Raw genomic sequence first — 12,352 nt, 5'->3', positions numbered from 1 at the left:
CATTAACTCTGTGGAAGGATCAAATAGTAGAAGGAAACGGAGTGCAAATGGGGCCCCACCTCCTAAGGAAATAAACTGACACATGTCTGAGTGGGGGTGCTCACAAAAAATAGGAACAGAATAAATATATGTGTGAATGAAAGGAGTTTATAGGTCATTAATTCCTTTGATGAACATCACTTAAGCATACCCTAGGCTAAGATGGCCTGGCAAACGTTTTCTATAAAGGCCAGATAGTATTTTAGACTTTGTGCACCATATGGTCTCTGTCACAACTACTCAGTTCTGCCTTTGCAGTGTGAACGCAGCCAGAGATGATACCTAAATGAATGAGTATGGCTGCTTTCCAATAAAATTCTATTTCATTGGAAACTCTGATGGCAGGCCAAAATTTGCTGACCCCAGACTAAGGCATCGAAAAGAACTGGGTTCAAATTCCAGGTTGTTCTTTTAACCCCCTCTGAGACAAGGCAAGCAACAGTCTCTCCAGTCAGTTTTCTCATCTAAAAACAGGAAAAAAAAAAGTTGTCATGGGGACTGCATGAGAGAGTATGTGTTAAACCGTATACCATGGGACCACCTGGCTGGCTCAGTCAGTACAGCATGATCTCAGAATTGTGAGTTCAAGCTCTACATTGGGCATGGAGACTAGTAAAAAGAAAAAAACTAAAAAACAGTACAGTGTGTGGCTCACATGCATTCCGTAAATCATTATTATTTTGTTTTGTTATGGTTTTGTCATCTGTCTCTCTGTTGTAACGTAAGCTCCCTAAGAGCGGAGATTCTGTTTTGTTCCTTATGTATTCCCAGCACCTGTGGCAGTGCCATGCACATGTAAGTGCTCAGAACTGGACGGATGGATGGACGGGCGGATGGATGATGGGTGGGAGGGAAGGTGAGTAGGTGAGGTAGGCATAGGATACATACATAGGTACAGGCTCTATAGAATATTAAAAGTAGGGCAGCCCCAGTGCCACAGCGGTTTGGTGCCACCTGCAGCCTGGGGTGTGATCCTAGAGACCCGGGATTGAGTCCTATGTTGGCCTCCCTGCGTGGAGCCTGCTTCTCCCTCTGCCTGTATCTCTGCCTCTCATTCTCTCTCTCTCTCTGAATAAATAAATAAAATCTTTAAAAAAAAGAATATTAAAAGTAAATTTAAAGAACATATCTGACCGCAAGGAGATGATTATAAGATTGTAAAGGAAGCTAGGGACAAAGAATCTAATGAAGGAAAGTCAGGGCCCAAGTAAGAACTCTTTGGAGAAACTCTTCAGGGAAAATTAAAAAAAGAAAGAAAGAAAGAAAGAAAGAAAGAAAGAAAGAAAGAAAGAAAGAAAGAAAGAAAGAAAGAAAGAAAGAAAGAAAGAAAGAAAGAAAGAAAGAAAGAAAGAAAGAAAGAAAGAAAGAAAAGAAAGGAAAGGAAAGAAAAGGAAAGAAAAGAAAGAAAGAAAGAAAAGAAAGAAGAAAGAAACTCTTCAGGAGACGCCAGTTTTTTCCAGAGTTCAGAACCTTTCATTCTGGAACCATCTGTGGATTCATCTCCTCCCTCTGTCACCAGAAAGTACAGTGCCACAGCCAATGCCTTGGGGAGATGTACATGTCACAGAAAGGCAGGTTTTCCTTGGCTATCCTTTTAGGTTGTCACTTACTCTGCCTTCAGATGGTCCCTGTGTTACCTCAGACAAGTCATTCTACATGAAGCCTGAACTTCTGTTTCCTCATGTATAAGATGAGAGAACTAGGCTCTTTAACTCCTATTCTGAGATTAGGTGAACCAACTAGCCTGCTCTTCAGGAGCTGGCTGGGCTGGGTGGCCCTGGCAGGCTGACCTCTCCCCTGGTAACAAAGTGGCCCTAGTGGCAGTATCTCAGGCAACAAGATAGTCTTCCTTAGGCCCATGTGTGACAGGGGAGAATATGCCATGTTCTCTTGAGAATAGGTCTAGGGATGCTATGAGTCATATGGACATATTTTCATATCCAACAACAGCAAGTAATTGGTTATCTCCTTCAATGAACTAAACACAAAGCTTGATGAAAGCTACTGTGGCAGAAAAGGGAGGGGGGACCCCTAGTAGAGCTCTGTCCCCTGAAGCTGATGGTCAATTCTCTCATGAGCTCACTTCTTGTCTTCTAAAGCAGTGCTTTGTTTTTTAGGATGTTGACTTGCCCCCCCCCCCTCCCTTTCCCTATCCTATATAGTTGCTGCTTCATTGCCTGACAATGTTCCCGTGGTCTTACCCTTGATCCCCCATAGCTGTCCTACCTCTGGAAGTCTGAAGAAACCCCACCCAGCAGTGGAAGGCATGTATCCTTTCCAGCTCACTAGAGGCACCCACCATGGACCCATCGATAAAGATGCCTCATAAAGACAGTGGTTCTCAGTGTCAGGAGACTGAGTGGAAAGGGAGCAAATCAGAAGCTCTAGCAGGGCTTTTCAAACCCAGGAGACACACACAGATTCTTAAGTGCTCCCCCCAGTGGATGTTCTCCTCACTGCCACATTGAGAATCATTGCCCAGAGCCTTGTTGTCTCTTTGAAATAGGTCCTTTACGGGCACTGAGGGGGGCACTTGAGGGGATGAGCACTGAGTGTTATTCTGTATGTTGGCAAAGTGAACACCAATAAAAAATAAATTTATTATAAAAAAAAGAAAAAGAAATATGTCCTTTGGCAGTATGAGCTGCCCCTGAATTGTGGACAGAGAGGTATAGAGGGAGTGATATATGAACTCAGGACCAGGGAATGGTCATTGATTGAGGGACAAAAGTTTCGCCTCCACATCCTGCCAAAGCCTGTGGGAGGTGGGAGTTGGAGCAGTGAGAGGCAAGGAAACACTCCTCACCTCTCCTCCTGCCACCCTCCTTTCCCCTCTGCTCCCCACTTTGTCTACTTCCCTCTTTCCCATACGGAGGTGTGGCATTTTGCTGTGGGAAGCAGAATGAAGACAAGTAGATTTGGTAGCTCCCTCTTAATTATTCACTCTACATGATGTCTTTTTCTTTCAGTTTTTCATGGCAAACACTGAGGCAGAGTGCGATTGCTGGTGGCAGTGGTAGTTAGGGTGAAGAGTGGAGTTCTTATCAACTTCCAGACTAAAGTACTTATCTTCCCTTTGGTTTGAGGAGGGCCATCCTGATTTGGTTGGATTGATGCTTTCAAATATTTCTAGGACAGTGCTTCTCAAACTTTATATGTAAGTCACCTGGGGATATTGTTAAAAACAATTCAGTAGATCTAGGATGGGCCATTTCCAACAAGCTCCCAGCTGATGCTGACATTCCTGATTTGTGGGCCACACTTTGAGTGTGGGCCTTAAGAGGAGAGGTTTAATTTCTCCTGCATTTGTTAATCATTTGCATCAGTGAGCCCACACTCTCAGGTCAGAGTCACCTGCTGGTATCCCACCCCACCCTAGAAGTTACATTGTCAATGGTCCTCTTTCTTTCTAGCATTTGCACAGGATCAAATGGTCATAGAATCCTCTATAGTATTCCACAGCCTGAAAACAGAAGCAATGGAAACCTCTAGTTGTCCAGAAAAGGCCCAACTTCTTTTTTGTTTCAGACTGATGGAGTTTAGGGGAATTTTACTGCATTTCCACTACTTCCATAGAGATTCTGTACTTATCTAGGGCTAACAGAGTGCCATAAAACTTAGCTTAAAATGATAAGCATTTATTATTTCTCCATTGCTGTGGGCCAGGAATTCAGGAGTGGCTTAGCTGGGTGGCTCTGGCTCAGGGTCTCTCCTGGACTTGCAGTCATCTGAGGGTCTGACTGGAGGATTCACTTCTTTATGACCTGATTTCAGATGTTAGACACTATCACTTCTGCTTTATTCTGTTTGTTAGAAGCAAGTCACTAAGTCCAACCTATACCCTAAGGGAGAGTTAAGCTCTACTTCTGGAAATGAGGAGTATCAAAGAATCTGTGGGCATATTTCTAAATCCCCATAGATGCCCCAGGCCAAGGCATCACTGTGGTAGGTGACTCACTTAAGGGTTTGATATCCTTGCCCTTTGCTCTTCTTGGGGCACCTGTAAAGTTTTGAACATCAGAGGCCTACTCCTTGTAAAGACATTTCAAAAGAGAATCAACAATTCCATTCCACTGTGACTGGGTCCACCCAACTCCTTGTCAAACTTCAAAGCAGCTATAATCCAAGGAGGGCTGTATAACCTAATGACCAAGAGCCAACCTCAAGAATCTTAGAGTCCTGAATTTGAATCCTGGCACTGCCACTTAGGCCTCAGTGTCCTTATCTTACAAAGGGGAAATAATACACTGTATGTTAATTATGCTGGAATTAATTTTTTAAGGGGGGGATAATAGTACCTATTTCAAAGTATTAGGTGAGAATTAGTTGAGATACTGCATATAAAGTGCATAACACCTGGACTGGCAGATAGTAAGTGCTCAATACATATCAGCTACTATTAGCTGTTAGTCTCAAGGTCCTGCTTGCATCTGAGGTGAGAGTTTCCTCTACTTGAAGAAATGCTAGCCACAAGTTTCTATGCTTCCTTCACAGGTGCCCCTTTTTACACCTTATTCAAATTCCAAGAGGTCCAGTTGAGCTTTGCCAATAACTGAAGACTGTTCCACACATGGGCAAACTGTCTTGGCAAGCCAAAGGCAGAAATCTTCCTTGGGCTATTGCCTTCACCGGCCGTTCCACTTCTTAAGAAACAGCGGCCAGAATCCACAGCAGAGAAAGGCCCAGTTGGCCCCTCTCTGCTGACACGTTACTTTGTTAGCACTGAACGGACCAAGGCTGGCTCCTTCCAAAACCCAGCACTGGAGTGGGACACAGTGCTTTTGCCAGGAAGCACCATTTCTGTTTTGAGCTACTGAAGGAAACTGACAGGTTGTTTTGAATTGAACCCCAAATCAGTTTGGGGCAAAGTACTTGAAAGTCTTCAGGAAAATAGAAAGCACATTTGTTCTGTGGTACATTTTAAGTTCGTTGTAATGTAGTAAAAAAGTGTCCTAATGGGAATTTTGATAGGTTTATATTACAGCCTTACGTCTTTAAAGCTATCAGAGATCTCTTTTCTAGTTCAGCCTCTGTTTTCTCTCCAGGTACTTAGTCTTCCTACAGATCAAAAGGGATCTCTACCATGGCCGCCTCCTCTGTAAGACATCAGATGCTGCCTTATTAGCAGCTTACATCCTTCAAGGTAATGACTTTTGACAAGATGAATTTGCTTCTCATGCTAAGTACTGATTATATTATTTCAGTTACCACAGATGACTTACTCCTTGGATATAAACAGTATCTAACTTGAAGCAGAGTCTGAGTGGGAGGGCTTTGCCTAGACACCCTAGGTCCAGAAACATCTGACCACTTAACCCTAAACTGTGCCTAAGGTCTTTCTGCTAGCACCTTTAGGTTACTGAGACACTGGAGAGTCATCTGGGTCAATTTTTTCCTAGCCTTCCATGCAAATCTCAAAAGTGTGAAGTATCTTGGAATTCTGGTGTCCCTTTCAAAGACCTTTCCATTCAGAGTGGTCAAAGTTAGAATGTTTATGAACAACAGACACGTTTCCTAGCATCCTAATAAGGTAGAGTTGAATCTGTACCCAGCTGATGACAACTGCTTTTTTTCCCCCCTGCAAAACAGCAGGAAAGGTATGCACTCTTTATCTATATGACACCTTCTTCCATGAAGTGCAGGAGCTCCGAAGTGCCACTTCTAAGACTTCTCTTAGTCCTTTGGTCCTGAACATGTCACCAGATTATTCAGGACCATAGCACTATAATCATAATTTCCATCAAAGAATCTGAACTCTTAATTAGAAATCTGTGAACTCCAGGATGCTACTTTGTGAAAAGAAACTGAAAAATGCTTGCCAATAAGAAACTACAGCTCTTTTGTTAAGTGTCATAGCTGCATTAAGAATGTAAAAGTCAACAAATTGTTACTTTAACTTCTGAGACTCCTGTTTTTAAAAAATCACCTAAGTAGCAAGTCTAGAAGGCGCTTGCCAACTCTAAGTACCGGAAGAGGCCCCCTTCATTTTTAAAGAACTTAGTCCTAAGTGAGATTTTAAACCCCTGCCTTTCATTCAGATTTACCCTGACAACTATATAGAATTCTCTTTTTTTTTCCTTTGAAGAAGTAACTGATGTCCAATATTGATGTTTTCCACGTGGAGCTTTCTATATCAAATCAAAATAAATTACTTCATGGCTCAAGGTCACTCTAGACTGTAGGCCCGGAGAAGCTTTTAGTCTCTTGCTGAATGATAGAAATTCCCAAGTAATTTGTAAGACACAATGAGCAGATTTGTGCACAAGTACAATATTCAGCTGTGAGAGGAAGGCACATTTTCCTCTTAATATTTACTACTCTGTCAAGATTTCTCAGGCCCTGGTTGTGATTCTCACTAAGGAAGGAGAAAGGACAACCACAAAACAGCTGGCACTTTGTGACATACTTCCTCCTAACATATGCATGATGTTCCCTGTGGTGCATTTCCTGTGCAGAGGGCTGGGTTCTGATTTGCTTTGTGGAGAGTACCATGGTCCTACCGCCCTCATCTCCGCAAAGCTCATGGATCTGAGATCCCAGCAGCTTTAGGGATGGACTCTCTTCCCTAAATGAGCAGAGGAGAAAGCCTTGCCCCAAGCAGAAAACTAGGAAATCAGCCTTAGGACCTGGTGCACCGGAACTCAATGGGTAGTTTTAACCAGTCTTCCCATTCTGAGGTTCTCTTGAAGGGGCTTGACACCTGGTCAGCCCTCAATGAATATTTACTCAAATGTATTCACTTGATTTGATGCGATTTCGACTGAGATTTGAGTTCCGAGTTTGGGTCATGGCTCATTCATCATGTGTCCCTGCCAAAATCCTCAAGATTGAGACTTGACTTCTGATCTGGCTCAGGCCCGAGACTCTTATCTTTCTGATCAAGCTATTTCCTGCGCTGCTAGAAAGAGCATTGATCCCAGGCCCTTTTCCCACAGCTGAATGGATAAAGACCGTGCATGATGCAGGCTTCTGCTCTTTTATTGGGGATTTTCTTGTGGTGAGCACAGAACACGAGCTTGGCTCTGGTGTCTCTGCTTAGACTTCATATCAACCCAGAGAGCACACCTGGGAAAACAAAGGTGGGCATGCTTCTGAGGGGCATGCCCTCTGCCTGACAGCCATGCTCAAGAGCCATCGTTCTTTGGAAATTTGGTGTGTACTTTGGCTTTTGCTCTGTGTATTAACTTCTTGTTGCTCTACCAAGTGATGATTTACCTATCTCCACAATTGTTTTACTCTGCTTTCCTTTTGCAAGCGGAGATTGGGGATTATGACCCAGGGAAACACCCAGAAGGCTACAGCTCCAAGTTCCAGTTTTTCCCAAAACATTCAGAGAAGCTGGAAAGGAAAATTGCTGAGATTCACAAGACAGAACTCAGGTACGTGACACTCAGTTCAGGCTCAGGACATTCTGTCCCCCATAGTCTGAATATATAAGCCCTGTGCGCTGCAGCCTCTGCTCCCACAGACCCAGTCCTCCTGATTCTGGGTTGTAGCATTTTCAGTATTCAACTGATAGCCCCAGCCCTATAGTATGGGCTAAGGTTTGAGGGCAAATTATATTGTGAGACATAAAGATTGGCCTCTGAAAGGTATTTGGTTCATTAAGATAAATGAAGAGACAGAGAGAAGCATGGACTAGGGAAAAGGAAAAGAAAAACATAAAATAAACAAAAGAGAAAATAGATGAAAAAAAAATGAGAGGAAGCACGTGAAAAAATGGGCAAGCCTCTACCTTCAGTCTGTGGCAGTGTGACAGGTGGCTTCTGGGTCAGTAGATGGGGACTGTGCAGGGTGGCCTGGTTCATAAATGCTGGGGGTGCCCAGAGAGCGCTTGGTTCAGGGGCTATGTCTTCAGTTCTGTCTCACTCAACCCCACAACCCTCACACAGAGGGAAGGAGGGGAGAAGCAGCTAGAAACAAGAGGCTTGTCCTCCTCAGATTCTCTTAGTTTGCCCAGAATATGCCAAATTCCATGAAACAGCATTAATGTATCCTTTCGCACATATAAATAGGATTTTCTACAAAGATTGATTTGGAAAAAAAACAAAAAAATAAAATAAAACGCACGCACACACACACACAAAATCCAGCCTGGGTGGCTCAGCTGGTTGTGTTCAACTCTTGATTTCAGCTCAGGTGATAATCTCAGAGTCATGAGATTGAGCCCTGTGTCCAGCTCTGCACTCAGAGGAGAGTCTACCCCTCTCCCCCTCACACATGCTCTAAAATAAATGTCTTTAAAAATATAAAATATGTAAAAACCAGTATTGTGTATGCACTCTACTTTGTGTGGCATACTAAAGCACATAAACCCCAAGCTGATAAACTTTAAAGAAAAAGGACATATGCAGTGCAGTGCTGTAAAATAAAACATGCCATATTAGTATGTTACAATTTGTAAAAATCTTTTTAAATGTGTAGCTGCCTTCTGGGGGAAGGGTAATGCCCAAGGGGGAGAGGAAATATTTCTAATGTTAATATTAAGCTTCAGCTTAATATTGGGCTGGCTCCCACCCTCCCAAGGGAGTGAAAACACTTATTAGAGGTGGAATCCTACCCGCCCCCATCCCTCACCCTCGGCAGGTGTGGCCTCTCGCGAACAGGCCGGCTCCTCCCATCACTGTTAGGGAAATAGCGGCCCCTTGTGGTAAAGGTCAGAACAAACCTGGACTGTTGAGAGCTCTAGGTTCATTCAAAGGAGATAAGGGATGTGCTGGGATAGCCAGGAGAGTGTTAGATGTCAGAGCAGTGGGGACAGATGTCTAGAAACCTAGTAGGAGACAGGGAACCCTCGCAGGAAATGATGCCCACTTTGAGGGTCCTGGAGGCTTGGGCCTGCTCTAGGAGTGAATGGAGCCCACAAGACCCTCCAGTTTCTAGACAGGGAATGAGGAAGCTCCCTAGAAGGGCAGTGATGCTCAGCTGCCTCTGGTGCCCGGCCTTCTGCCTGCCACATAAACTTTTGCCAGATACCTTCCCCGTGCCTCAGGTGTGCTGGTGGCTGTAGAACTCTGCAGTCAGTATAATGTCTGCTTACCCAGGTTGGCCTCATCTTCATTCTGTAAAAATGTGTTTCCTTGCTGCAACTCTGACATGAGCTCCTGAAGGGCCCAGACTGTGCACTGTGTTTCTTGGTAGGTTTTTCAGCAAGCAGCACAGAGGCTGGCACATAAGTGTGCTGATTGATGCCTCTCCAGAGGGACAGTATGGGGAATCTGGCCTGCTCCTCCCCGCTCTGCCTTGAATTCCTGCCCACCAGCCATCGGAGTTATCTTCCTGCCCACCAGCCATCAGAGCCATCAAGTTGTGGACTTGACAAACTGCCCACCCCTCTTGCAGCGAAACCAACCCAACATCTGTAGGAGTGTGTCTGCTTCACCAGGGCTCTGGACTCTGAGGGCGCCTGAGGTGACACTGCCACTGGTTCTGTGTGGAGCTCATGAAAGCACCTAACAGGCAGTTGCAAATGCAATAATGCTAAAGGCCCTTTCCTCAGATGGCTCAGCATCGGAGCTGCTTTCTTCCTTTTTCTGCTTGTTTCCTTTGCATAGTCATCACCCTGTGCACAAAAGGAGCTATTGTGGAGTCTGGGGAACTCAGCACTATCTCCTGCTGTCTTTTCACCCTCCATTCCCATGTTCCCTTTTAGTAAAGGAAGAGCGTTGGCAGCACCAGCAAGATATATAGGCCCCTTGTATTTCAGTCTAGAGCTGATAACATACAAAAAATCCATGGCCCGCAGCCAGCTTATAATTGTGTTTTATTTGACCCTATAGTATCCGAAATTGTGTAATACCACATAAAAATCAGTATCTCTGCCTTGTTTTTAAAAGCACATCTAGCAATGGTGGGCCCTGCATTCCTGTATGACTATAGTCATACTACAGTCTCAGAGCTAAAGAGCAGCTGCCCTCATTCAGTGGGGTATCACTCCCCAGTTTGCCAGTCACCACCACTCCCTCCTGTCTCCATTCAGTCATTCATCAGCCTGCCTCAATCTGAAGACATTCAAGTTTTTGACTCCACACAGGAAACAAGTCTTTGGAAGAACTGGAGTATAAGACTTACTGAAATACTTTAAAAAAAAAAAAAAGATTTATTTCAGAGAAAGCGTGAGTGAGTCGGGGAGGAGAGGGTGGGACTCTTTCAAGCAGAATCTCCACTGAGCATGAAGCCTGACACAGGGCTTGAGCTCAGGACCCATGAGATCAGGACCTGAGCTGAAATCAAGAGTCAGACATTTAACGGACCGAGCCACCCCCTGAATGCTTCTTAAGGGAGAGTTTACTGCAGGGGAATCTAGGAGAACAAGAAACCCTGAAATCATCTCATTCTCTTTATTCTAGTGGCCAAACACCAGCAACATCAGAGCTGAACTTTTTAAGAAAAGCACAGACCCTGGAGACATATGGAGTGGATCCTCACCCATGTAAGGTAAGACCCTCATGGTCGGAGACTGCGCTGACCTTGAGCACATGCCTGCATCGGCCACTTTCAGTATCTGCTTGACTGGTTCTTTTAGTGACAGATGCCAGAAAAAAAGTCTCTCCTTTTGAAAACTCCTCTGGGTTCCATGCTGCATAATTTTGTGGTGCCACATCAATGTGAGATGGTCCGAAGCAATCTAAATAACAAATCCAAAGCTGGGGCACCACTTTGGCAGCAATGGGTAATTTGGTGGAAATGAAGAGAGGAATTTGGAAGGCCCCCCACAAGGAATGATCAGAGGCCGCTCAGCAGACTGCCCACCCTTCCCTGACCTGTAATCTAGTTTGTTTCCAAGAGCGAGGTTTATTGACTGTAGCAGCGTAAGTCACTGCTCGGAACTGCAGTGGAGTTGCATTTAATTCCATTATGTGCCTGGGAGGGTGAGACAGGAAACCAGCCAGGGAAGCTCTACCCAGAGGAAACCTCTGTAATTGCTCACGTGTCTGGCATTTTGGAGAAGAGCTCAAGCAGCCACAGTCACTACAGAGAACAGTGAAGACACATGGCTTCCTCCCCTCTCTGTGACTCTGTCCCTCTGCTTCATCTCTACATCCCTGTTGTTTTCACACTCCTAGTCTCTTCCTCAATTTCTCCAGATTTTTGCCTCTCCCCACTACTGGAAACCTGTACCACCAGTAAAGCAGATTCTCAAACTAATCTGAGGGAGGAAGGACATTGATCTTTTTCTTCCTAACAAGGAGACACCATAAGTTTCCAACAAAAATTAAAAGAACAGAATAGAGGGGCACGTGGGTGGCTCAGTCAGTTGAGTGACCGACTCTTAATTTTGGCTCAGATCACGATCTCAGGGTCATGGGAGTGACCCCTGTGTTGGGCTCCACACTCAGCCGAGAATCTGTTGAGATTCTCTCCCTCTCCCTCTGCCTGCCACTCAAATAAATAAATCTTTAAAAATGAATAAATAAGTAAATAAATAGATGAATGAATGAATGAAAGAAAAAGAAAGAAAGAAAGTAAGTAATATAGGGGTAGAGCTGCATTTCCCTCAACCTCTTGGTGAAGTGATGGTGCTTTGTTCTTGCATAGAATTTGATGCTGAAACTTCAAATATGAACTTTGAGAACATTCTGGCACTCAGAAATCCTGGTCACCTTTCCCACCCCACACAGTTCCCTATCCACCAGAACAACTTACTGCCAGATAACCCCTGTGTTCTTAGGGGCCAGCACTGTCAGGAAACACATTCATGCCTGTTAATACCCCCAAAAAAGGTGATATATGGTTATTTACAAATGAACTATTGAAGCTTACTAAATAATGCCCTTGTATGACAGATATCGTTTAACCTCCATGGATTGCTTGTATACTATCTGCAGGAGGCCTGCATAGGACTGAAGAGAGTTCCAGAGTCAGCTAGCCTTAGCTCCAGCACTGATCTCTGGCTTTCTGGGATCTTCATAGCCTGCTCTGCATCTTGCTTTCATCTGTGTCAAAATACAGAGAGGGTACTCAGTGACTGGGCTCCACGAACTGCTGAGTCATTTCAGGACCTTAAGACATAGCTGCTCAGAGCCAGTGATCTTCATCATAAGGTGCCAGGTCACCTCCAAACCTGCCCAGTCTGGTTGAGGCCACACAGAGCATCCTGCCTTTTCAGAGTTGGGTCCCTGGGCAAGGCTGTCATCTGATAGCACATGGAGTGGGCAAGTGGTAGACAGTGAACCTGAGCACAACTGAGTGGAGATGGGGGACAATTCTCCATGGTTGCCTGAGTGGATCTGGAAGCTACAGTGGCAGCCAGCCCAGTGTCCAGCCCAAGTCCATGTGTACTCTAGGCCTCTGAGGCTCTTGGCTCAGACCC

General features: G+C 44.7%; 1 protein-coding gene across 4 annotated transcripts in view; it reads left to right on the top strand.

Annotated features, from left to right (window-relative positions):
* Nucleotides 1-12,352, top strand: part of FRMD5 (FERM domain containing 5) — a 312,961-nt gene that overhangs the window by 275,122 nt on the left and 25,487 nt on the right. For all 4 annotated transcript variants that reach the window (XM_055316881.1, XM_055316880.1, XM_055316879.1 and 1 more), the window contains exons 5-7: nucleotides 5,085-5,182; nucleotides 7,295-7,418; nucleotides 10,389-10,476. In XM_055316881.1, coding sequence (XP_055172856.1) covers nucleotides 5,085-5,182; nucleotides 7,295-7,418; nucleotides 10,389-10,476 — 310 coding nt within the window. The remainder of the gene's footprint in view (nucleotides 1-5,084; nucleotides 5,183-7,294; nucleotides 7,419-10,388; nucleotides 10,477-12,352) is intronic.

The sequence above is a fragment of the Nyctereutes procyonoides genome, unplaced genomic scaffold (assembly GCF_905146905.1).
Source record: "Nyctereutes procyonoides isolate TBG_1078 unplaced genomic scaffold, NYPRO_anot_genome, whole genome shotgun sequence".
Taxonomy (NCBI): domain Eukaryota; kingdom Metazoa; phylum Chordata; class Mammalia; order Carnivora; family Canidae; genus Nyctereutes; species Nyctereutes procyonoides.
The sequence above is the reverse complement of the archived record's forward strand: the minus strand, read 5'-3'. Positions and strand labels throughout refer to the sequence as shown.